The 27,179-nt window shown below is 42.7% G+C and overlaps 1 protein-coding gene across 5 annotated transcripts in view; it reads left to right on the top strand.

The window, feature by feature from the left end:
* The window catches only part of DENND2B (DENN domain containing 2B), a 206,380-nt gene that overhangs the window by 153,422 nt on the left and 25,779 nt on the right, over positions 1 to 27,179 (top strand). For all 5 annotated transcript variants that reach the window (XM_086747947.1, XM_086747948.1, XM_086747944.1 and 2 more), the window contains 7 exons: positions 776 to 820; positions 3,125 to 3,309; positions 3,873 to 3,982; positions 5,999 to 6,068; positions 17,043 to 17,120; positions 21,414 to 21,554; positions 24,534 to 24,682. In XM_086747947.1, the coding sequence (XP_086604073.1) occupies positions 776 to 820; positions 3,125 to 3,309; positions 3,873 to 3,982; positions 5,999 to 6,068; positions 17,043 to 17,120; positions 21,414 to 21,554; positions 24,534 to 24,682 (778 nt within the window). The remainder of the gene's footprint in view (positions 1 to 775; positions 821 to 3,124; positions 3,310 to 3,872; positions 3,983 to 5,998; positions 6,069 to 17,042; positions 17,121 to 21,413; positions 21,555 to 24,533; positions 24,683 to 27,179) is intronic.

The following is a 27,179-nucleotide window of genomic DNA, read 5'->3' as shown; positions in this document are numbered from 1 at the left end:
AATGAGATACTAAGCATTGTCTATCCTATTAGTCCCATGATCAGCTAGACTTATCCGCCTTCTTCTTTAGTTCACTTTTTGAGTAATTTGCACCTGTAAATTTTGTCCAAAATTCACAGTTTTGACCTTGTTCAATTCATGCTTTTTCCCAGCATGTGAATGTAACTCACACTGTGCTTCAGACTGCTTCTGGAAAAGCAGGATCAAAAAGAAATTCAGGCCATGTTTGTAGTAGGAGTACAATAGGGCTTTAATGCATGTACACCTCAGAAATACATCTTGTCATAAGCTTACTTTTGCATGTTACTCTTGCTCAGTTTGGTGAGTTCTGACAATTGAAAATGTTGCCCAGACAGACAAAGTTCATAAGTCTTGCTCTGACTTCTCAAGTGCTGCATAACTTTTTTTTCCAAAAAATGAAAGTCTGAAAAAGAAGCAGAAGAGTTAAAATCCATTTTCCAAATGACACATTTACCTCTGTAACTTAGCATAGATGAGGGTTCAGTGCAACCAATTGCTGTAATGGCAAATGAATTTTGCACTTTCATCGAAATTAAGTTCTTACTCTTAAGCAAAATAAGAACTTAATCCAAGGAAAACATGATCTAAGGAGCCATTCAAACTGTTTATTTCAAGATATTTTAAATCTGAGGAGAGAGCATACGTGGATCACAAGACTCAGTGTGAGATACGATTTTTCCCAGTTTCACCACAGTAAACCAAGTTTATCTTTGCTTTGGTTTTGCATTTACTGGTCCTTCTATCTCCTCTGCAGATGAGAACAGTGAGAGTGAGAGTGACTCAGATGATAGATTTAAAGGTAAGAGATCAGCCTTCAACAACAACTAGTCAACCCGTGTCACAGATCTTATCAATGTACATTCTCTTACTACTGCATGCTGTTCCTGTCCATGGCCTGTATTTTCCTTCCTGAACTATGTTAACTCCATTACTGCAGAGCTCACAACGTTTCCAACACAGGAGCATGAATGTGGAAAGCAAGGACAAAATGAGCTGTGAGGATCTAATGAGGATTTGGCAACTATATCATATAATGAAGAACAGGACCTTTGATAGATTTGCTGTGTCAGCCACTTCACAGATGCTGACATTTTCCAAACTGACTGGGTGCAAACTTAGAGGGATGAGATTGGATAAATGTGCTCTCTTCTTATTCATACACTGTTTTAAGTGTTTACTACTAACTGCTGTTGGAGGCAAGATTCTGGGTCTGATGCAGTGTAGCCATTCTTATACTCTTTTATAGGTCTGGAGTCTCTAAATTGTAAAAAATATCTTTATCAGTGCACAGCAGTGCACTGCTTGAGCCAGGCCAGTAAATCAGTCCCTCATTTTCAAGAGTCCTGATACACAGAGAGAACTATAAAAGACTTGAAGGCACCAACAACTGATTTTGTTACTAAAAGCCTATCATATTGTTAGTAAGTGGTGGGAATAAACCCCAAGAGTGCAGAGCTGTGGTTATAAGATAAGGGGCAAGCATTTGTGTCTGTCTGCTGCGGATGTTATCTCCTTACTGTTCATGCAGGAAAACTTGCTGGAAAAATTGTCTTAGGGAAAAAGATTTCTTCCAGAGAGGTGGTGGTAAGACCACCTACCCAAAACACGCTGTATGCAATGTTGTATAAGTGGAAAAAGACTCATTGTTCCTCTGTAGAAAGATACTAGCCTAAAAGCCCTTTCAGTTCTCTTTCTCTTTCTGTCAAAAGATATAGGGTTTGCTTTTGCTTGTAGCCCATGAAAGACAACAGACAGGGCCTGGCCTCTCTCTTGCTGTTGGGAGGATATTCTCATTTCACTGGAAACTGAGAAGCTTTTCCCCCCATTGTTATGGAATGGAGGATCTTCATTCTGATGTCTCTCTAACCAACTGCCTCTGCATGACCTTATATTTACATTGATGTTCTCAGGGCATCCTGAGCCAAAGATCCAATTGTCACCTGTAGCTTGACAGAATTCACTGGGTCCCCATCTGTTGGAGTGGGGTGAGCTCTTTGGTTTCACCTCTTGCAAATACGAAGCACTATCTGGCAGGGGCTATCTCAAGGCAGGACAAGTCAGGTTATTTCTTGAGATTTAGCTTCCCTAGTTGTGCAGTCACACCAAGACCCAAGTGCTTTATCAAAATAATTTTTATTTTTTGTATTGTATGATGGCTGGTCATGAAAGGGTTTCCCTTTCTTTCTGTCAATTAATTACTGCTGTGATCAAGTGCTTATGACATCTTATTTCCCTACCACAAGAGACAGTGTCTTTTGCAAACTGTGGGCAGTGTTAGTGAATATAGCCTTAAGGGATTGACATGTGCTGGTAATAATTCACTTGCCATTGCACAGAGACCCTGGTGTGAAGAGGTAGGGAAGAGCATCCAGGAAGCTAATTTTACTTATTGGTCTACCAGAACTGGTAATGATGTTACTGACTAGTATGCCATAGATGTCTAGCGACAAGTCACTGGATCAAGGCATATCCTTGAATCAGGACTGGACGTGACGATGAATCTAAGATTGCAGCTCAATCAAATTGGCCAAGCAAGCAATCCCACAGGAGGCAATTCACACTTCTTTTCTTTCCGCTTCCCTGGAGATTGTTCCATGGCTTGTATGGACTATGCCTGTGCTGTAGGAAAGGAGAAAATACACCTTCAGTGATTCTTATCATAAAGCTGTGCTACATAGGGACAGGTCACAGAACTGTTTTTCACCAATGTAAATCAGGTCCAAGTCAGGCCTGAGAGGTGTCACCCTGGAGGCCCTAGAGCTTTTGCACACCCACATAAGGGCTTATAATCCAGTTTTATATGTGAAGAAAAAGCTGACCTTTGACAGTGTAACAGTTATGAATCACAAATTATTTCAGTGACTTAGTGTTGCATCACTTCAGTACTTGGAGAGAGTTTAGACTTATGGGTGCAATTATTGAGGGAGACTACAGTATGAAGGTTTGCCTTTGAAAGGAGAATGTGCTTGGCATAATATGCTGGCAAGCTGAAAGTCCTCTGTGAATGGCTGTGGCTTACACATACACGTTATAGTCCCAGGTAACGATCCGTCTCTTTTTTTTTCTCTTTTGTTTTCTTTCTTTCTTTTTTTTTTAATGCTAGCTCATACCCAGCGTCTAATGCACATCCAGTCAATGCTGAAGAGGGCTCCAAGTTATCGAACCCTGGAACTGGAGCTGATTGAATGGCAGGAACGGGAGTTATTTGAATATTTTGTGGTAGTGTCACTGAAAAAGAAGCCTTCTAAAAATACTTACCTCCCAGAAGTGACTTATCAGTTTCCCAAGGTAAAAGAAAAAATCTTATGTACAGGTCATTCTAAGATCACTGAAGTGAGTAAGTGGGAAAATTAATAGAAATCTGTTTTTTAAATGGAGTTAATAATTCAGCTTTCATAATTGTTCCAAAGTGATCTGTTACAAAGCAAAGGGCATAGAGAAGGTGACTGAAACCTTTCCCTGTTTACAAATTTATCTTTTCCAGCACTGGACAGTTTGGCCTGATGGTAGGTGTTTTAAAGACTGTGTTTAGATTCAGTTTCTAAATATTTAACTTTTCACTAATTTTGATTCCATTAGGATTTGTTCCAAAACTCTCTGGCCATTGCACAACAAGGGAGTTTTGGGCAATTTATAAAAAAATTAAGAAAAAAAAACCAGCAGTGATTATTTCTATCATACTAGTGTCTATAAGACTGTCCTGGTGCCATTCCTCACTCTGCCAAGCACAAATAAAGAACAAGCTGATAGGCCCTTGCTCTTCAGAGCTCATTAATAATGCTCCTACCTGAGAGGTGCTGCGAAGCTGGCACTAACAGTAACTGACTGAACCTCAGTTTTCTCCCCTGCAGCTAGAAAGACCAACCAAGCAAATGCGTGAAGCGGAGGAGCGTCTCAAGGCCATCCCTCAGTTCTGCTTTCCTGATGCCAAGGACTGGCTCCCTGTCTCTGAATACAACAGGTAAATCCTGTGGTGCTCCTCTGCTGCACAGTGCTGATGGAGTGCATCTGGAGCAGCCACAGGCTCGCTGATGCCCAGTTAAGGAAGTAGCATTTTGAGTCTTAGACTGCTTCAGACTCAAGTAACAGTATTTTTTTAAGTTCTGTATTGGTTTTTTTGCCCTATTCTGCCTACCTCACAGGCCTGTGTGGCTGAGGGGAAGAGGTTTGAAGGTTCCTCTATGCTAAACCCAAAAGCATAAATGGAAGTATTTAAAATAAATCTTTAAAAGGACAAGGCCCTGCCCACCATCTGCCCTAGTCATTTACCCCAGAATGCTTGTCTAATATTGCAGGACACCTCTTCATTTGGCTTAAAGCACTGCTGTTCTGAGAACTTTTTTGGAGCTAAGCTCTATGCCAGCAGAGAAGCCCTATCTTCATTCCCTTGGAGATGAAGGACTACAGGGGAAGGGAAAGAGAAGGGAGAGCCAGACTTGCATTTTCTTTTTCATTCAAAAGAAACCTTAAAAAATGCTTTTTTTTTTTTTTCCTGCACCAGTGTGTTAGAACCTATTGATCTGAAGGTGTAGAAGTAGTAGAATAGGCAGAAGGGATAGAATCATAGAATGGTTTGGCTTGGAAGGAACCTTTAAAGGTCATCTAGTCCAACGCCCTGTAAGAAGCAGGGACATCTTTAACTAGATCAGGTTTCTCAAAGCCCTGTCCAACCTGACCTTGAATGTTTCCAGGGATGGGGCATCTACAACCTCTTGTTCTATCGCTACAGGTCCTATTAAAAAGTCTGTCCCCATCTAAGTATTGAAAGGCCACAATAAGGTCTCCCCAGAGCCTTCTCTTCTCCAGGCTAAACAGCCGCAGCTCTCTAGGCCTGTCCTCTTAGGTGTTCAATCCCTCTGATCATTTTTCTGGTCTCCTCTGGATCCCCTCCAACAGGTCCACATCGGTCTTGTACTGAGGGCTCCACAGCTGGATGCAGTACTTCTGGTGGAATGTCCCCATATTCCCCTAGAATAGGAGACGGCTTTTTAAAATGCGTGGTCCGAGACGTGTAAATGAAGTAAGACTTGTTCAGAGTGTGTCTAGAGGGACTTTCAGTGATGACAAGGAACTAGCATTCACCTGCAGGAATTACTGTAGCGAAGAATACATATGGAACTTTTTATTGGCTTACAAATGGCATGTGCAACAGAACCATGTTATGTTCTGTGTTACTTGGCTGTATTATTCAGTGTGTGGAAGCACCTGAATAATGAGTTGTTGAAAACACTGAAGGAGAAGCGGACAGCTGTGTGGGCAACATTGGTATGAGAAGCACACAGCCCTGCCTACAGAGCATTTCACCTCTTCTGCTGCCGCTTGCCTAGGCAGACTTTTCATGAGCCCATATTTGTGAAACAAGATATCTCTCCCTTATACAGCTATAATTGTATAAACCCTGGCATTCCAGCACAAAGAAAAATTGTTTTATATAATGTTATTTAAAAATTGCAAAACAGTCAGGAATGTTTCTTAGTCCAGGCACAAATTCACAGACCCATCCCTTTATCTGTGCTGTAATTATAGCCTTAAGCTGTTGTTTTACTTCTCTGTCACAAATGGTACTTATCCTAGACAGGGATGAGCTGGATTTTGGAAATCTGTGTTGTTTCTGGATTAGAAAATGATTTCTTTACTCTTAGAACAAAGCACAGTTCAAATAAAGGAACTAACTAAAAGGTAAGGGAGATCCAGCATTTGAATACTGCCTTCAAAATCTGATTCTTGTGTTCCTTCTGTGGTACAAAGGGACTGCCATGTCACTGAAATACAACACCCACCTTATTATAAGAAGGTAGCTAGCAGATATTTTTGCTCCACTGCTGATGGAATTTGTCCAGGTGATGGGCAGAGGGAAACAAGACACTCCAGTGGGTAGAATCTCTCACTGGATAAGGCAGTATCCCTTTCTAAAGGGATATGCTACAGCTATGCTTTAGTTCTGATAGTAAGATCTGGGCAATTTATTTTCTTCTAGTGAGACTTTCTCTTTCATGCTGACTGGAGAAGATGGGAGCCGGCGGTTTGGTTATTGCAGGAGGCTGTTGGTAAGTATATATCACCTTCAGCTCAAAATGCAGAATTAAACAGTATCTCAAAACTATAGTCCAAACTTTGGGGGTATCTCTTATGGTTTTAAAAGAAAACAGAATTACTCACTCTGAAATTTGGAAATGTAAGGAGCTTAAGTAAAATAAGAATTTGTAATGCCTATCTCAAATAGATTCAAAGTCTTGCAGGAAATTCATAAGAATGTGGAAAGTTTCTTGTGTGAGCACTTCCTTTTAAAATTCTTTATATTACGTGCTTTCAAGCAGAATCAGAAATGCTACAACACTGCGAACAAAAGCAAATGTGGTATTTCTAAACATTTGTGAGTAGCATTTATCTCTTGAACAGCTGCTTACATCTCCAGAGTACTCTGCCAGCACTGCCTAATTAGTCTGCAGCAGGTCTGTGACATAAGTAAAAAAGCCACCCTGTTGAGCAGGAGGGCAGCAATAGTGGAGAGCATGCCACCATCACCATTTGCTGAGGACTACGCAATATGCAATAAGCTGATGCCAGTGCCAGGAAGTCTAGGTTCTGAGGCTCCTTTTCAGTCCTTATGACCAGGGGCGGTCAACTGATGGTGCAGGGATTCAACTCAGCCTACCAAACAGTTTTGTCTCATCACTTAGAAAATCACTGGTTACCTGATAAATTGAGAGCATGGCAGTGTGTGTGCATATTGGGAGGGGGGAGGGTCGGGAGGAAACTGCACAGAGTCTTGCAAATTGTATTAAGGCAGGTGAAGCACAGTGCAAACAGGGATTTTCCTGTCCATCTTACAAACCCAACTGGATGACAGCAAAGTGTAAAGCAGTTGGTTGTTCCTCCACCAGCTTGTGCATTTCACCGTTCTGATAGGTTTGGAGCTGGTTGTGAGTCACTAAGTGGGGAGCCATGGCTGTTCACATGACACTTGCCCACATTTGGTTGGAGAGCTCATATGGATATCGGAAGCTGCAGGAGCCTTTTGCACTTTTGCATGCTCTGTGCAAAAAGGATGTCTGCAGCAGCATTGCAGACTTGTAAATAGGTACCTCCTATCTAAGAGAAAAGGACACTGGTGCTTCCCCTTCCTTCCCACTCTGGCATGATTTCCCATCTTTCCAAGCAGGGAGCACCTGCCTTCAGTGGCTGCCAGTAGACAGCAACTCGCTGTCATTAGAACATCACCCTTCATCTTACATGCTGCCTGTACCTGACCCTGCTCTTACCTTGCTCTTTGTCTATGGCAAAGCTCCTTGTCGTGCAGACAGCAGAAACTCTGTCTGGGAGGTATTACTGTGTGTGGTTCCTCTATTCATAAGAGGTTTCATTCAAACTAACATAACAGAAAACTTGTTTATCAGTTCTGTGGGCAGTATTTGCTGTAGGTAGCATCACAGAGACTCACTTACTCTGTGTAACACAGTGTGTAAGTGTGGGCCACAACAAGGTTTATATTGGACAGGAAATGTCAATGAAGGCGTATGTTGCAGTAAATCTAGGGCTGGTAAGGGGTGATTCAGAGATAAACAAGTGGAGCATCTAGAAGATATCCTTGCTGGTGTAAATGAGCATAACAAGCTGTAGGACAGCAGTACAATTCAATTACTTTTTCATGTGTTGTAATTTAAAAGGATAATAAGATATATTTGGAAAAAAAATAACAGAACCTCAGAAAATGTTGGCTAGAATTAAATTATGGAATGTTTTCACTTTACCAGGTAAAGGTGGTTTTAAGACTTTTATATTTCTGGGAATGTTAGCAATTTTGGAATCATGCACAGAGCTTACACTTATGAAATGCAAAACAGTTGATCCTGGACCAGGCTGAGACTGAAATAATCAGCCACAATAAAAAAAAAGATGTATACACAGGAATGTTGAATTAGTTTGTCAATGAAGGATTAATGTAGACTCTTTTTTACTCACTTAAGGCTCAGTGAAATCCACCCTATGTTAAAGGCAACATACAAATAGAACACTGATTTTCAGCTGCTACAGAAGATAGATTAGCATAGTAGGAATTACCGGGAACACAATTAAATCAATACTACATGCTTTTATATAAATGGTGTTTTGAGACAGCTTTGGAGAATTTTATCCTCCATTGGCTATGGCAGAAATCAATCAACCAGATAGTAAAAAATAATTTTTAAAAGGGAAAAATAAGTACTGTCTTGCTAAATCTATCTAATAATTATAAAGCCACTTACAAAGCTGATCTGCTGCTGCCCTGGGAGATCACTTAATACAGGATGTTTTGTCTGGTTCCAAAACCTGACATGCAGAAGCTGACATGTCTCATCTTAATTCTACAGCCTATCCAGCAGAGGAAAGTGGAGTAATTCCAATGTACTTTACCAGCTTGTCCCATTCTGTGGCAAATCCTGCCATGCCTTCTGAGAGCAAAACTGGCAGTCTGGGGCTTAGAAAAAAAAAAGGATTTTAGAAGCTCCAGAGAAACATCTCAGCATTTCTCTGTCTGGGGAAATGGCAAAAGTAGCAGAGATCTGCTGTTATTTGGATCCTGCAACCTCCTTCTGTCCTGCTGGGAGAAGTGGTGAAACTGGGGTTATTATTTGAAATGCCTTCTCTATACGGTTCAGCTGTGCTCAGAAAGTGTAACCATGTCTTGTCCCCTGCAAATCATAGAATCTTAAGGTTGGAAGACCAAGATCATCAAGTCCAATTGTTAACCTAACACCACCATGCCTACTAAACCATGTCCTGGAGTGCCACATCTACACGTTCTTTGAACACCTCTAGGCGTGGTGACTCCACCACTTCCTTGAGCAGTCTACCCCAGTGCCTGACCACTCTTTCAGTAAAGAAGTGTTTCCTAATATCCAACCTAAACCTCCCCTACTGCAACTTGAGGCCATTTCCTTTTGTCCTATCACAAGTTATTTGGTAGAAGAGACCAACACCCACCTCTCTACAACCTCTTTTCAGGTAGCTGTAGAGAGCAATGAGGTCTCCCCTCAGCCTCCTCTTCTCCAGGCTAAACAACACCAGTTTCCTCAGCCGATCCACATAAGACTTGTGCTCCAGACCCCTCACCAGCTTTGTTGTCCTTCTCTGGATGTGCTCCAGCAACTCAATGTCCTTCTTGTACTGAGGGGCCCAAAACTGCACACAGTATTCGAGGTGTGGCCTCACCAGTGGGGCACTTCCCTGCCCCTGCTGGCCACCCTGTTCCTGATACAAGCGGGAATGCTGTTGGTCTTCTTGGCCACCTGGGCACACTGCTGGCTCATGTTCAGCTGGCTGAACAGCACCCCCAGGTTCCTTTCGGCTGGGGAGCTTTCCAGCCGCTCTTCCCCAAGCCTGTATCGTTGCATGGGGTTGTTGTGTCAGCCTCACTAATGTGTACCTCAGTGTGATATTTCTATTTACAGTCACATACGTACTTTTAAATTTTATATAAGCAAATACAGAGCTTGTACAGGCCACAAGGAGCAGGTAAATTCTGTAGGCACTGTTTATATGCCAGAGGCTTGGGCTCTAATGCAGATTTTTGTATTTGGGTGTCCAGTTTCCTGTGCAGTTTCTAAAAGCTTCGGTCAGGGTGGCTCTGATGTCCAGGAGTGCACAGCATTTTTTTCTGAATAGTCCCATTCCCGACCCACAAGTTCTTTCAAATGCAATAACTGTAATTCAGGAACTACATGCAGTTTTTGGCAAACATTACATATGAGAAAGGTGGGACCATACTGTGTAATATAGGACCATAAGAAAACCCTAAAATCATTATAAACTGCTCTGCTTCAAGATAAGCTAACTGCTGTGAGGCTTATTCCTTAGAAAATATTCCCCAGCTGTTTTGGTGAGGGATGCTCTTGTAATGCCTAGCGAGAGGAGTCCCACACCTTCTAGAGCATTTGCCAGTCCTTGGCAGCAGCCTTCATGGCTGGATGGGCCAACCAGTCTGACCCTGTGAGGATGGCTATCTGTGTCTTCTGTGGAGGTTGGCATTATGATTCCTTTGTTTATGAAACAGTTACTTTTTGTTACCATTGTTCTCCTTTGGCATGTTGTGATACAAACAAAGTGCTCCAACTTTTTATTTTCTGCCTTCAGATTTCAGATTCTTCCAGACCTTTGTTTTGCGTATGCTAAAACCCTGCCAAAACTATCTCAAGAGATACAGTGACAATTAAGTTCTGTTTGTACAAATCCTGTACAGTATCCCCTTTAAATGTATTTATATTGTTTTGTTTCATTTTGGAACAGGATTAGAATGGAATGTAACCTATTGTACCACAGTAAACAATCTGCACTTGGTAGATAGCATAAAGTTTTCCAGTTACATCTTGATACCTCCAAGGCAATCGTGTAACAGCTTTCCTAGTGACTTGTGCAAAGTATGCATCTTCCTATAAAAGGAAGGCCAATATATAGTAGAGAAATTAGCTCTCACTACTATGCCATTTTACTGCAAATAAGACATTTTTCTTTAATAACTCAGATTAATTTAACTTTCTTTTCCATGCTAATTAATCCATTGACTTGCTAGGCTCTTTTCTAGAGCTGTTTGGCCTGTGGCTCTGCGATATGTGCATGTCAGCAGCAAAGATGATTTGAGCAGTTCATGATGATGGCTCATGGTCATGGCCATCTCCAGGGGACATTACAGTGCCCCCGATGCTATGGTGCAGCAACCTGGGTAGGGGCAGAAGGGAGAGCACGAGCACAGGAACAGCAGGAGCACATGATGGGGAAGGAACAGAGGTGAAGCCGCTGTAACATGAATCTGAGTGTACCTTGTAAAATACAGATTTTTAATGTGGTTTAGCTTATAATTTCATTTCGCTAATTGCCTTAATTTAGTATGTTAAAAAATTGCTTCTGAAAGGGTATGACTGAAGTCTCAGCTCTTCTCTATCTGTGCAACCCCATATACTTGTGCCAAGTAAGAGCACAGTGGATATACAAGGATCACAGTGGTGAAAGCAGGAACCTTCTCAGTGGGTTTCTGCTGACAGAGCCTCAGCTGCAAGACCCACCCATACTGGAAAATCCAGAAAACTTTCCTTACTGGGAGGCCATGAACAGTCTCTGCAGCCCAGAAAAAGGGTGTAGGCAGCCAGAGAGGCACCAGGCCTGTATCCTTTGGGAGATGCTTGGATCCAGTGCAGCTCCTCCGCAGCCTGAGCTGTCAGTGGCCTTATGGCTGGGATCCACAGCTGTGCCAGCCTATGTCATCAGGGACAGTCATGGAATGTAAGCTGCTGTTTTATGGGATCTTCACAAGCATTTTGGGCTTTATTGCCATGGGAGTTGTTGCAAGATGCTGAAGGGTACTAGTTCTAGCTGGTGGGGCAATACTGGCTTATAAGATACTGCATCCTCAAAACAATGCCCTGCAGTTCGTTGCCGCAGCTGCTTCATGGGAACAGTAGGAGACACACAATTCGATCATATAGGGCAGACATCTGAGAAAGACCCAGTTCTCAGAGCAGAAAGCCTGACAATGTCAGGATTTCTTGTCTGCTAACTTTGTTCTTGCAGAAATAAGATGAAAACTTGCAGGGTCTGTTTGACCCTATCCTACTTCTCTCTTCCTTCTCACATAAAAAAGTGTTCCTCTAGCACTTTTCTAGGCTAAGATGAGCCAGCCCCAGGAGTCAGTGGAGGAGCAGATGCCTGAACATGAAGTGTGTACATTAAAACATGGAAAACAGTCATTGGGTGAGACTAGTTCAACCTACATTTGCTGGGGCAGGAGAGAGGAATTCATTACACTGTGAAAGCAATTTTTGTGAGATGCAGGCTAATATTTATGGAACTGAAAAAGCCCACTGGAAAACCTTTTCTTCCCCTTACCTCCTTCCCTCCATCTTGCCCTCCCCCAAGTACCTTTGACAGCCCTGTGCACACTGGGTGCTCTGGCATTACAAGTTCATATTTCACATAGAAGAAGACAAGCTTTTGGATTTAAAACAACCACAGTTTTCTCATGGTCTGAATTTGGATTGGCCCTAACAAGGAATCAAGGGCTGCCACAGAAGCTGGCTTATGACTGACATATTCATTTAGACTCTCAACATTTCATAGAATGGTTAGGGTTGGAAGGGACATTTAAAGGTCATCTAGTCCAACCCCCTTCAAGAAGCAGGGACATCTCTAACTAGATCAGGTTGCTCAGAGCCTCCTCCAACCTAGCCTTGAATGTTTCCAGGGATGGGGCATCTGTCACCTCTCTGAGTAACCTGTTCCAGTGTTCCACCACCCTCATTGTAAAAATTTTTTTCCTTTTATCAGTTTGAATTGTTCTGATTCCTGACACCATTAAGGAACATCTCCTAATAATGCTCTCTGGGGGATTAGTTAGAAGATCTTAGGGAAGATGTTCTGTCCCATTTTGGGGAGAAAGGAGCACAGCACTTATGGGGTCTTCAGGTTGATGCTCTTGTGTTTCTTGCTGCACTCCTGCTTCTTTGAGATGGCAAGCAGGACTATGATGCATGTTTCTCTTTCTTGCTGTTTGGTAGGTCTGTTTTCACAGCCTTTCCTCTCCACACAGTGTATCTTCAGGTAGATGGGAGAAGCTGGGAGGAGAAGCGCAGGATAAAAAATGTTGTGTTTGGTCCCCACTGCTTTGATTCCTTTGATGTCAACATGCTGGGACTAGCATTCCCCAGTTATTTCTGGGGCTATGAAACCAGGAGCTTTCCTGACACCCCACTGCCTCCCATCTTAAAAAACCCAAACCACTGAGTTATGTGTCTGAATGGCTGGCAAGTATGTCCACTGCAGGGACAGCCTGTTTTGCTTTGAAAGCAGGCATGTACAGTGTCTGAGAGACTCTCACTGCTATGCCAGACTGGGAGGAGATCTCTGAAGTCTCCCCTAGATTTCAAGCACATGGACAGGGAGGTGTGATTTGAAAGACAAAAATGGCAGGCTTATTTTCTGAAGCAAAACTCTCCTGCTTCTTCTGTCAAAGCAGGTTTTGGAGTGGGCTTTAGTGAGTAAACTTCAGATTAAACTCACTATAAAAAAGATTATCCTGAGTCACTTGCAAACCAGCCCTGATGAAGATCTCAGCTGCTATATCTCATAGCCAAGTTCTTGTCAGTTCATCCTGTTGGGAAACTGTCTCGTTATCAATAAAACTCATTAACATTTTCATTTGTGATACTAGACTAAAGCTGAACATATCCTGGGCTCCATGAAAACATATCAAAACCAAAACATCTGTACTACCTCTTCCAGGAGGAGTGCAGTGCATCAAGGCAGGATCACTCAGATTCCTCTCAGCTGTACTGCTTTACAGCTTCCCTGAACTAGACTCATTCATCCTGTGGAAGAGTGAGCCTTGGAGAACATGCCTCCCAAGGCTTTGTAGCTGCCTTGTAGAGCACAGTCTGCAACTTGGAAGCACTCTCTTCTGCAAAGAGAGAAGGTTTAACCAGTACTTTTGTCCAGACCCAGTGCCCAAGTCTCCCCTACTGAAGAGATATGAGCCCAGGCAGAGAAGTGAGGAGTATCATGTCCCGTATGATGTTTTTCTGGGAAAGAATCAAACTAAAGCACAATGAGCAAGTGTTTTAGATCCATCTTTGAGGTGTAAACTAATGGCTGAGAGGGGAGGTTATGTGAAGAGTTGCCAGTGTTAGAAATTTGAGAAGTTCTGCCCCACGGAATGGCTCTGCTTGAGGCTTTTGCTTGCTGCCTCTTACAGATGGTTTGTCTGCAGCTGGGAGGCTGTGCTGTTTGCAAGAAAAAGTCTCTGAAAAAACAGAAAAGTATGTCCTATACTATAAGTGCAAGGAGGGAAGAATCCCAGCTCTCAGCGACATATAGCCTTTAGGATGTTTGAAAGCCATGATATTTCATAAGGGAGGATCTTCGAGTAAGTGCTGAGCAGTTATTGTTTCTGGTCTTAGAGATGTCCCAGGAATGTGATATTTTTACTGGCACTCAGTGAGACAGCTCTTGGTTGGGAGCTATCCAAGGCTCCTGGCATGGCTTTGGCATTCCTGCAGATTTGACACAATGATTTTAACCAAAATCCCACATGTTTGATATAATCACTCAGTGCCTTTAGAAAGGGTTTTATACCTAATATGGACAAAAAAAGGCTCTGCTTTTTCAGAGATGTGACGTGTAGTGAGCAGGTTTGGATCCAGAAATAGACTCATCTGTATTCACTTAGCTATGGCATTTTTCTGTGGTCTTTATTATAGCAGACAGGCACCTGCAGACGGTCCAAGTCTAGATTGCAATATTTCGATTTAAAAAGCACAGCTACCCCTCACTTTCTCTTGACTGACATCTGTGTGGTATGTCAATGTCAAACACACTGTGGGGAAGTTAATAACTATATCAACAGAGTCTAATGATGAGACAAAGAAAAAAATATACTGGCCTTCTATGTGGATACAGAGGAGATGATCAGACACTTTGGCTAAATGTACAAATGCGCAGAAGCTGATGGAAACAGTTCCTGAGCTCCTTTGTCACAGAGTCGTTATTAATGGAGATGATTCTCTCACTGCTGCATATCAGTAATGTACAGCTGCATAAAGAGGCTAAGTGATGCCAAGTGATTCTTTTACAGCCACTTTTCACTCCGTGCTGCACAAGCACAGTTGACTCCATGAGATGCAAGGAAGGAGGCAGCCTCGCCTCTTGTCTCAGACCTCACTTTCAGCTTTCTGCTGCTGGGGTGCTGGGGTTTGCTAGCATACCTGCAGCCATTCTGTGCCATGATGGACATAGCTCCTGGATGAGGCAGCGTCAGGACTTCTTGCATTGTATCTTGGGACTACATGTGACTGCATCTGAAGTCAGCAAACTGCCTTGTTAAAATAACAGCCCCTAGGAAGTATGTGTCTGCTGATCTGGTGAAAATAAGTTGCAGCTACACAAAACTGGAATTCTCCACTGCAGCTTCCCACTGTTGAAATTATAGTGGGAAGCTGCTATCCATGGATGTCACTGCCATCTGTGCGTGTTGTACACATGCAGGAAATAGGCAGACCAGCTCTCTGCTCTGAGGACCTTGCCAGTGAGGATGGTTTTTCCAAAGTGCTCAGTATTGGCCTAATTCTACTACTTTTCCAGTAAATAAGCTGAATCCAGCAAATGGTTATATCCTTCTTTCACACGCAGTGCTGATGGGCCTTTCCCTGCAGTGGTATAGGCAGGGTTGCAGAGTCCTGTATGCTGAAAGAACACGTCGGTCATGCCCATTGAAACCATTTGTTTCTCTATGAAACATCTCCAATAGGATGGTTATAGAGGATAGTCTTTATAGTTTGGATTTTTCTGGGGGGGAGGTGGGGATGGTGTGCATCATTGATTCATACTTGCCACTGTTTAAGTTATTTAAGAATTTCATGTTTATCATGCATTAATCTGAGGAAGTTAATGATTTAGCTCATGCAGCTTGCTTTTGTTTATGTCTATGAGCTTGCTTTCTGAGAGTTGAGCTCTCTTTGAACATCATGGAGTGAGTGGGGAGCTAAAGCCATCATAACCTCCCTTAGCATTGTAGTTCCCAGCACATGGCCCTGGGGTGGCCCCACTCCTCATGCCGCAGCAGGAGCAGAGGACGATGATAGCACAGGCATGAATTACAGTCGTAGTTAAATGTGCTTTTATGGCTGCAAGCTGGAGCAGTATTGGAGTACAGCTCTGTCGTAATTCAGCCCCAATCGGGACCAGACTAGGCAGTCTTTCTCTCACTCCCCCCACCCTCCAAGAGAATAGAGAAAGATAATATAAGAAAAAAGACTCGAGGTTTGAGAAATTCTTAAAGTTATTGTCATGAGCAAAACAGACTAGACTTGGGGGAAACTATTCATTTATTACTACAAACAGAAGGAGACTGAGACAGAGAACAAGATAACCTCCCCCTACCCCTCCCTTTTCCCATTTTCTCTACCACCTTCCCCCTCCCAAGCAACACAGCGGGGGAAGAGGGAATGGGGGTTAAAGTCAGTACATCACACATTGTTTTATGCCGCTCCTTCATCGTCCAGGGAAGAACTCCTCACATTCCTCCCCTGCTCCATCCTGGGGTCCCACCCACAGGCCACAGTCCTTCGTGAAACTGCTCCGGTGTGTGTCATCTCTTCCACAGGGTGCAGTCCCTCCAGAACAGCTGTCCCAGCAGGCCCTCCATGGGCCACAGCCTCCTTCACGCATACGCCTGCCCCAGCGTGGGGTCCTCCATGGCCTGCACGTGGATCTCTGCTCCTCCGTGGGCCTCCATGGGCTGCGGGGGGACAGCCTGTTTCACCATGGTCTTCACCACAGGCTGCAGGGGAATCTTGGCCAGGAGCTGCATTACTCCTCCCCCTCCTTCTCCACTGACCTTGGCATCTGCAGCCGTTTCTCTCACAAGAAAAATTCTTCACAGGAGGCAGGCAGACGCCTCTCAGGTTCTCTTCGCCTCTCATCTCCTCTCCACTTCTTGCAGCGGCCAGGCCGGGCTGAGTTGGGCCCAATTGGCTGCCCGGGGAGAGGCCAGAGGGTGAGGCCTGCAAGGCCCACAGGGCTTGCGCCTCCCCCTCTCTGCCCCTGCTCAGCGTCTTCACATCTCTCTCTTTTTTTTTTCTGTTTTTCCCCTTCTTAAGTACATTATCACAGAGGCGTTATCATGGAACATTCTGCTACCAATTGGCTCAGCCTTGGCCAGCGGCGGGTCCGCCCTAGGCCCGACTGAGTCCACTGAACAAAGGGGAACAACTTCTAGCAGTTTCTTACAGAAGCTACCACTGTAACGCCCCCCCCCCAAATAAAACCAGAACAAGTTCCAATGTTCTGTGATTTCCAAACTGAATAAGCACTATTTATCCTTTTTAGTTTCCTGTCTTAGAGAAGAAGTAGGATGCTTTTCCAGAAGTAGCTGTCTTGATGGAGAAACAGGTAGTGAAAGATGTCACATGATGGCCAACTGTGTGATCAGAGAGAGAAGTGTCATCTTATGCCTCCAAATTAATATGTAATTTCAATCTCCTTTTTACTGTTATCAGCCAAGTGGAAAAGGCCCACGCCTACCTGAAGTTTATTGTGTCATCAGCCGACTGGGATGCTTTGACTTATTTTCCAAGGTAAGAAGATTTTTTTTTTCAATATTGCTTTTTAATTTGATTGTTTACTGAGACACATCCGCAGCAGTGAACCAGATGAGAAGAATTGCTTCTCCTTAGATGGGAGATATCTGTATTTTACAGTTGCTGTTTTGGATATTCCATCCGTCTTATTGGGTTCATCAAAGAATGTCTTATTACTTCTGTGACTGAGGCAGAACTTGGTTCAAAAAACATCTGTGTGCCTGTATGATCTGGCTGACTGAAGTTTTTTCCATTGTTTCCTAAAGCTGTTCTGTGCTGAACTGTAATTCTTGGCATCCAGTTTGAGTGATGGGCCAGTACTGCTTTTTCTCCACTATCCCATGGAATGATGAGGTTAAGAAGAATGATTACTTGATAAGTGAATCCTCTATGCTTAACTCTATGGACATGATTTTTATCCTAGGAGGCTAGGAAAGCATGGATAATCTTTTAATTGGCCTCCACATTAGTAAATCAAAAGTTGCATCATAAGCTGATGTCATTTACCTAGGTAATACCTTTCTCGATGCAAGAGTTTCGAGACAATAAGGAGGGCATTGCAGCTAAACTAAAGGATTGAATAGCCATAGAAACAGGTAACTGCCAGTCAGCTCCAGAGCCGCAAGCATTATGCTTCTGTAAGACAGAAGGTTATTAAAATAAACTACTAGTAACATTTCTTATTGATTAACATTTGAAATATTTCTCTAGCTGCCCATTCAGGATCTCCTAGTGTTCTGAGAGTGTGTTCTGCAAAATCCAGTGAGCACCTCAGAGTATCATATAGGATTTTCTGGTGACCTGTGGAGAACAATGATAATGTCAAATGGCTGCCTTTGCCTTTTCCAATTTCCATTTCATAGAAATGATGTTTTGATTTGCCAGCAATTTCCGCTTTAGATGGGGCAAATCTCGCAGATCTTACACAGATTTTTCTTGTTCATTTATATAGGAATAAAGTTGGAAAAAACATGTAAATCATTGAAGTTAATAAAAATCATAGCATTTTTTATTGTTCCTATGATCTAGTAATCATACGGAATGTTATCTTCAAAGCAGGTTTCAAGTTTTTCTACATAAAACTTTGTTTAAAATAAGTCTTGTGTGAAGAAAAACAATTGAGTTGCAATAGTTAATTGCAATTCTGCTTCTGATGTCTTTCAAAAAGCTCTGAAATCAAGGGTTTATAACAGTGTCTCTTAGACATAATATATATCTAAGCACAGATAGCTGTGAGCAAAACAGAATGCATTTTTTCGAAGAGGATAACAGCTTACCAAACTCATAGTATGGACAGAGGTCCCGAGGCTCTTTGTTTGCTTTTATGTTTTTATCTAATTTTGATAGTACACTTATTTCCAAAGGAAAACTTGGGAGAGAAGAAAAAAAAAAGCAGACAATTAAAAAAAAAAAAAGGAAATTTAAGTATCCTCCTTATAACCAAGTACCACTTCAATTGAGGTATAAAGTCTGCAGCAGACAAAGAATGTCATACCAAAATTGTAAATAATATGCTTTCCCAGTTCAATCCATAACTTGGGAAAGGTGTCTGATCATCCAGCAAAAGCGAACCAGAGGCTGACGGGTGAGTGTAATTTCACTGGCTTCAGCAGAGGATATTCTCAGGCATTGTGTCAGGCAGGCCTTGGCCACATGGGCCTCAAATTCGTGATCTGTGCAGGAAGGCAGGCTCCCACCCAATTGCATATTGGGCCCTAAATCCAGCTGTAACACACCTGTGCCCTTTTTCAGCTACCGGGCTTGTGGAGGTACTGGGCCATAAAAAAAAACCCATCGCACTGGAGTCTGGCCACAGCGGTATAGTCCTGCAAAGGGCTGGTCACCTCCTGACTATATCAGCACCAGAGTGGGAGCAGAGTGTTTGGCAGCACGTGGGGCTGACTCCAGCCTGGGCTGGATTTAGCAAAGTTCTTTAGCGTACACTCCAACCACTGCATTTGGAAAGAATTTGGATGAAACAGTTGTTAAATGAAGGAGGAAGAGTTTGAGCCTTAGCATCCTTGTTGAGTTGGAAGACTGATATAGTGTCAATGGAGACAGAAAGTAAGACATGCTCTTTTTGCAGCCTAATAAGAGGAACTTGGGCTGTCCTAATTCATAAATCTAGTGAAAGAAAGGAAAACAATCATGATGGTGTACTTTGCCAAATTAGAATCATAGAATCATAGAATAGTTAGGGTTGTAAGGAACCTTTAAAGGTCATCTAGTCCAACCCCCCTGCAAGGAGCAGGGACATCTCCAAGTAGATCAGGTTGCTCAGAACCCCATCCAACCTGGCCTTGAATGTTTCCAGGGCTGGAACATCAACCACCAGTATGGGAAACCTGGGCCATTGTTCTACCACCCTCATTGTAAAAAATTTTTCTTAATATCTAATCTGAATCTACCTCCCTCTATTTTAAAACCATTACGCCTCGTCCTATCACAACAGGCCCTGCTGAAGCATATCTCCCCATCTTTCTTGTAGGCCCCCTTGAGGTACTGGAAGACTGCTGTAAGGTCTTCCCGGAGCCTCCTCTTCTCCAGGCTGAACAGCCCCAACTCTCTCAGCCTGTCCTCACAGGAAAGGTGCTCCAGCCCTTTCATCATCTTCGTGGCCCTCCTCTGGACCCTTTCCAACTGGTCCACGTCCTTCTTATGTTGGGGGCTCCAGAACTGGACACAGTACTCCAGGTGGGGTCTCACCAGGGCAGAGTAGAGGGGGAGAATCACCTCCCTCAGCCTGCTGGCCACACTCCTCTTGATGCAGCCCAGGATGCGGTTGGCCTTCTGGGCCGCAAGGGCGCATTGCCGGCTCATGTTGAGCTTCTCATCCACCAGCACTCCCAGGTCTTTCTCCTCAGGGCTGCTCTCAATCCATTCTCCGCCCAGCCTGTATTTGTGCCTGGGATTGCCACGACCCAAGTGCACGACCTTGCACTTGGCCTGGTTGAACTTCACAAGGTTTGCATGGGCCCATCTCTCCAGCCTGTCAAGGTCCCTCTGGACCCAGGGGATAGCCTTGGTTCATTACTACTTCCCATTTGGGCAGCCGGTTTTGCTTGGTGAGAATAGTTGTGCTGCAAATTCTATCAGGAATTAAATTAATATCTTCATTTATCATTATGTGCCACTTCCATGGATTGGAATGCAAGCTATGTCTGCTTTACTTTAGTTAGATCTTTACTATGTTGCAAGGAGGACGGGGAAACTGTACACCAGTGTATGTGTGCCTATGCTGGCATTGGTGTCACTAGCTATTGTTTTGAGTCACCAGCTTGTGCTTAAGTATCTTTTAATGTTCTGTTTCAGTGAAAAGCATTTCCAAGAGAAACAAGGGAAAATGTCTGGCTCAGACCCACTAACTCTTGTATGGCCTTTTGCTTTTGAGTGGTGGTTAAAAGATCATCATTTCAGGTCAAACCACTAACTTCTTTGAAGCTTGCTTACTCATCTTCTTTAGGTTTATCATCTATATAGTCTGTCTAATGTGGGAAAACTTAGTTGTGATCTAATTTATGTTGGCCCATGTGACCAAAGAGAGAAGAAAATAATAGACTTCTCTGTCTGTAAGAAGTTCCATCTGCTTATTTCAAAACTAGATTGCTTGCTCTGTGTAGTGTCAAACAGAAAATTACCTCAATGCAGGCACCCAGTGTAAAGAGCTGGGTAAGCTTCATGAGGCTGCTCATGGCTGGCTCCAGCTCAGCACAGACCATGACGTGACTGCTGCCACCACAGCCAGGACTCTTCCAGGAGCTCCTTTGTGGTGGAGCTCTGCTGGTATCATAGGGTGGCAGGGTTGCTTTTCTTGCTGATCTAGCTGTTTCCTGCCCTCTTATTTGAAATGGAAGAGATTCCTGGGGCAGAAGAAAGTGTTTCTCCTTAATACAAATTTCAACATGTACCACTGAGATGTGATGCTGACCTGGCCTGTGATCATGGCATTTGTCTTAATCTTTCTCTCCTTCAGCTCACCCTGTTGTTCTGGCAAAATCCCAACAAAATAGATCCCTTTTACCATGCTGTGTCTTCTTTCTCCTTTCCAGATTTGTTATTTCTTCCTTGTCTCTGTGTTAACTGCATTCATAAACAGGCTCCATTTTGTAACTGGAAAGCATATAATTTTTAGAGTATGATTGAGCAGTAGTGAAGAAATACGTGGCAGAGGAGAATTAAACTTAGATCTGCCATGTATTTAGGCACACGTGGGTCAAAAGATGATTCAAAAGTGTACGTGGTGCTGACATGTTCTGTCTCTTTCTCTCTTATGTCTTACTAATGGATCAGATCCTGGATGAGGTTGAAAGGAGAAGGGGAATATCTGCTGCCTTGGTTTATCCATTTATGAGGAGTCTGATGGAATCTCCTTTTCCTGCACCTGGAAAGACAATCAAAGTCAAAACCTTTCTGCCTGGAGCTGGAAACGAGGTAAAAAGCAACTACAAACATAGAAAGTCAAAGCCTCCCCCTCCCCACACTAATATCAAACAGCAAAATTAAAACAGGAGGACACATATGGATATTGCAAGGCATTTGAAGTGGCACAGCCTCAAAATGAGCAGTGCAGGAGCTGCACCAGTGTTGATATGCTAATTCTGGTTCTCATTGATGATTATAAGCCAATTTATTGTTATATATTTGTTATTTTACATTTATTAATAAGTTATGTTTAAGAAAAAACCACAAACACCACAAATGTCCTATTATGCTTGGCCTAGTGTTGTTAACAGAACTACAATATTGCTGGGCTTTATCACAGTGATAACAAGCAAGTATAAGTTTCGCATGCTGACTATACTTAAACAGTTCAGCAGCTGGTTGTTATTCCAAATCTAATTACTGCTGCTCTTGGCCTTGCTAGGAGGAGTGACCAGCAAGCAGCATTTAAACGGCTCTTTTTGGCAATAAATACCCTTTAACTGGCCCTCAAAGAAATAGTCTATGTTTGGAAAAGCATGTCATATGAAAGTTTCTCTGTGTGTGTGTGCATGCATATAATAGATTTAATTTCCTTTTACTACTGACTCAAGTAGCCAGAAGCCTATCATTATACAGCATAGGCCTTACTGGAAAATGGCAATATTGGTGCCTTGCTTAAAAAGTTTTTTGTAACTTGAGGCTTGCTAGCCATTCGCCATGTCAAATTCTGCTCTCTGCAGTATACAGTAGCTCTGCTTAGATGGGCAAGCATATAGAGGAAATACATTACTGCAGATAGGAATAGAATTTGGCCTGGTTAGTGAAAGTAGAAAAAAAAAAATCCCCTCTAGGGTTATTTTACACTCCTGAGGGTTTGTTTTACAGTGCTATTACTGTTTTTACATTGAATCATATTTTCTCCAAGCCACTGACTTGGAGAAAATCGATAATGCCACTGACTTCAACAGAGTGGGCTGTAATGTCAGTTGGTATGAAACTAAAAGATTCCTTGTATAAGTGACTTGCAAGGCATGTTTAAGTCACAAGCATTTTCTCCTGGAGAAGCCAAGGAAAACTGAAAAGCTGATTGGCATAACAGTAGTAAGATTTGATAATGCTTTTTTTATGTGAATATATCTGGGAACCATGGATCTGCAACTTTTCTATCTTCTGCTCAAGCTTCTGAACTCTCCCAGAGAAAAACATTGAGATAATTACAAACAAACAAACAACTCTCTTCTGGCTGAGCTTTGCGCTCTGTTATGCTAGTACAAACTCGTTATTTAAATGGAATGCACTGGCTTAATTAGGAATAGAATCTTGTCCTTCCACTGTGGCTCCTCTGCCCTAAACAGAGATGATGATTAATTGTGAAGTAGACAGTATATTTCTTTGTGATGAGCAAACTTAAGTAGAAGGCTTTGCCAGGCAACAGAAAACATCCATGGCATTTGTAAAAGCTGCTGTAACTTGCATTGCATCCTACCCCACAGCAAGATTTTAGCATTGGAAGTTTTGCAGTAAAACCAGCTCCTCATGATTTGGCACATAAACATGATTTGAGCTTGCAATCCCAATGCTAAGGAATGGAAGTGGGCACCTTTACTGAATATGAGAAAGGGGTAGACAGGCAGCATTTCCAAAGCAAACATTCATGGTACACCATCGCTCCACAATTTGATTCTTACTGCTGTTTGAGGCAGTAGGAATCACAGCTGAGTGATGGGTATATAATACTCTACTACCATAATGTTTCTGTATTTCAGGCTCTTTACACAAACAGTGACTTTCTTTTTACAGTTCTTTGTTACCAATCACAAACAATATTACAAGTAAACTGATATGGACTGGTTTTGTTTCCAGTATCCTATGGTCTTGCTGCTGATCATATCCTTAAAACAGTGTGTCTGGAGGAATTTTGTAAGGGCTACTCAAGTTTAAACCCAATATAGTATGCTCGTGGAATGTGGTGTCATGTGCATGAAAACATTAAAGCAATAAAGTGATGGTGATTTTTGGACATACGGAAAGGAGATGTATCTGTGTTCCTGTTAATATGTCTTCAGAGATTTCAACACAGCTTCAGGTTGGCCAGCTTTTCCCCTTGCCCTTCTGTTTTTTCAAATTCCTTAGTAGTTCATCATTTGCTGTCTTGCACTTCATATTTTTCTCCCTCTGTTACTCTCTTCTTCATGTTATTTTTCCCTCTTCTTTTTTCTATCCTCCACCTTCAAGTTCCACATCTGAGCATGTCAATTGCAGAGTAAAAGGAAGATGTAATAAAGGAATCAAGCAAAAGGCATTTGAGAAAAGAAAGGAGAGGGCCTGAGGTCATGGATGAAGTATGAAAATTAGACTTTAAAGGGATGTCACAAGTCACCATCTAAGACCTTGTCCTGACTCCCCAGTTAAGTATATATGTACATATTTTTATGATAAAAAAGGTTTTAAACATTATCTAGTGAATTATGCATCACAGAAGCGTGAGAATGAAGTAAATTGGGTTTAAATTTTGCCCAGCCTTTAAGTTCAGTCCCTGTCTCCTATCTAGATGTGAATTTGCATCACTAGCCAAGTTTATAACCAAATTTACCTTGTCTTTATGGTTGTTTTAACCCTGTAAGCTTCTAGCTCCAGTGTTTCCAGTTTGTTACTTGCTTCATACTGTTGGCTCAGCCAAGCTTTACATCTCTGACAGAGTGTTTAGAAAGCAGAATTATGCTTCCCTTGGAAATGACAGTAGATGTAATGCACACAACTGTAGTCTGGGAAGAAGAATGACTTGATAGTTAATTGTGTAATACATCATTTCTGTGGAGTGCTGTGCCTTCAGCCTCAGTTTACAAAAGAGGATGGGAGTTGTTCTTCATGTCCCCTCAACAGGCAAGCACGGAGTGGTCCTGGAGGGCCTGGGCTGGGGTGCTGGGCACCCCTGGTGCTGTCAGCCCTGGCCAGTGATGCTGACTGATGTTTGTTGGATGTGTTCAGGTCATTGAGCTGCGACGGCCGATGGACTCACGTCTGGAACACGTGGACTTTGAATGCCTTTTCAAGTGCCTCAGCATTCGTCAGATCATCAGGATCTTTGCTTCTCTCCTGTTGGAGCGACGTGTGATTTTTGTAGCAGATAAGCTCAGGTAAGTGGCAAAGGGACCTGAACTACATGTTGTTCAGGTCAGTACTATCTCCTGATACAAAGAAAAAAAAATATGAAATGTCCAGAACAGTTGTCAGATTGTAAGGATCTTCTCACTGTAGGATTTAAATAATTTTTTACATCAATGGAAGTTATTTGCATCAGGTGGGAAACACGTTTGCTAGCTATCACTAGCTACAAGCCACTTGTTCTGTCTTTTCTCCCTGTCTATAAAATGAGGATACCGATACTCACCTGCTTTATAGTCAGCAAATGTTTGCACAGTGTTTTGAAGCAAGATAGTCCTAGTAATATTTCATTTCAGGTTTTGGAACAGAGTACTCATAAACAGTAGCAGAGATCAGCGCTGAGGTGCTTCACCTTGTGGCCATGCAGCCCAGCCAGGCAGGAAAGTGGGGTGCTGAGAATTCATCTGGATTGCTCCATGCAGTACAGAGAGTTTGTAATGGGGCTAGGTTTCAAATCCTGCACTACCAAAACCATCCAGTGGGAGCGTTAAGAATACTGTTATTGTCCATCCCAGCTAGTTAGGATATTTTTCCTGGTGCTGACATGACCTGAAAACATTTCCTTTCTGAAGCTCCATCTTGGGCTCCTTGCTACATCCTTTCAATATACCTCTTACTTCCCTACCCTTTGATTGCAGTCTCCCCTCCTTGGCTCCTCTGAGGCAAGAACTCACCCCAAAATGTAAGGAGTGAGAGCAACAGGTCACAGCTGTACAAGGTATTTACCAAGGAAATAGGAGCTCTGTGTAGGCTGCCTCCCTGTCCCGCAGCAAAGAAACATCCCTTTTTTAGATGCTTGTGTGGACATTGTAAAGATGTTTTTTGTTGTGGCAGGATAAAGAATAAAAGATGGCAAATAAAAATAAAGACTGTAATTTATTAGACTTGGGAACATCCAGCATCTTTTAAAAGGACACAAAAGACTGTATGGGTGGTTAAAAACACAGATAGATCTACCCAAACAAAGTCTTTTAAACACTTTATCAGCCCCAACCTTCTCTGAATGACTGCCAGAAATAATAGCTGCACTTAGTGGCTGCCAGTGTATATAATAGCAAAAATACTTCACATAGTAAAAGCTTTGCAACCTTTAGGGGATAATTTCTTAAAGCTGCAGACCTTCTCAGGATATAAAGTTACTTCCTTAGCAGTCTTTTTTTTTTGTTGTCTAGAACAACAGGAATTATTTCATCTCTTCCCCTGTCAGTAACCCTTAGTTGGAATAAGCATTTGGGATGACTTAATTTCACATAAACTCCTGGTGAGAATTGTGCAGCTAGTCCAGGGTTTCTGCAGTACTTTAGTAGATATGTGGGTCACTCCATGAATATTGGGACAGGTGGTTTTTGAAAATACTGCTGGCATGTTCCTTCTGACTCTTTTTCTACAGCATGCTTAATTACATTGTTCTGCCTGTTTCTATTTTACTGTCCATTGAGCAGAATTAGTGGTACCCACAAGTCTGACTGTAACTCAGAATCACACTGGTCTGCCTTCCTTCAAATGATGCAATGATTTGAGTGGAAAATCACATAAATGGTACAGAGAAAATGAGGGCTGTGCTGTGCTGCCAACTGTTGCTCTGCTTTGGAGTTCCCAGTCACTCCTTTGCCATGTCCTAATTTGGCAAAGTACCCTGAACCTTGACCATGGGCACAGTACTGCAGGGATGGCTTGCTGCAGCAGACATCGTCAGCCATGAGGGTTGAGACAGAAAGCAGCTGTTCCCTGGACCGTTTCTCTGGGACAGCTGGCCTAACCAATGTCATATAACACTTTGGGTACCCTGTGCAATGACTTTTCTCCTGATAGCTGCCCAGTCCTGCAGACCCCAGAGCAGAGGATAAGAAAGAGTCCTGCTTAGAGACAACACACTGCTGCTCTCCCTTTTGGTATACAGAAATAGGGCATCAGGACCAACAGGAACCACAAATGATAAAGATCTCTTTCAGTAAACACATATCCAAACATTGTGCTCTCCTGTAAAAATGATTCTCCAGCAAACTGTTGTTTCTGTTGTGAGAGCAAGCCATCAGGTTAGGGGCCACTAGCACATACTTCAAGAAAGGAGAGGTTTCAGATGGGTCCAAGAGGCTTATGATATTTTGTGGCTGCTCCTGTAAGAAGGGACAGAACCTTTCTTACAAAAAGGTTTATATTCATATACTTTATTATATCAACATGTGTCCTTTATTATATACATATACCTTGTTTTGTTTAAAAAGAGTATCACAAAATCTGATGAGGTAGGTAAGACCCTGGATTAAGACTTGTGAATCCTGAGCTCTCCTTCTGAACCCAATGACCTGCTGTGTGACACATGCTGGAAACGTAGCTCCTCTTTCTTAACTTTTGTCTGGTCTATCTGGGATCCTAAATGCTTCATGATGCAGACTGCTTCTTGTTCTGTGTGCACACAGCTCTACTTGATACAGTATCGCCTCTCTCAGTGTGAGGATCTAGGATGTA

Source organism: Chlamydotis macqueenii, chromosome 5 (genome assembly GCF_036417535.1).
Source record: "Chlamydotis macqueenii isolate bChlMac1 chromosome 5, bChlMac1.mat, whole genome shotgun sequence".
Classification (NCBI taxonomy): domain Eukaryota; kingdom Metazoa; phylum Chordata; class Aves; order Otidiformes; family Otididae; genus Chlamydotis; species Chlamydotis macqueenii.
This window is presented reverse-complemented; position numbering and strand designations above follow the sequence as displayed.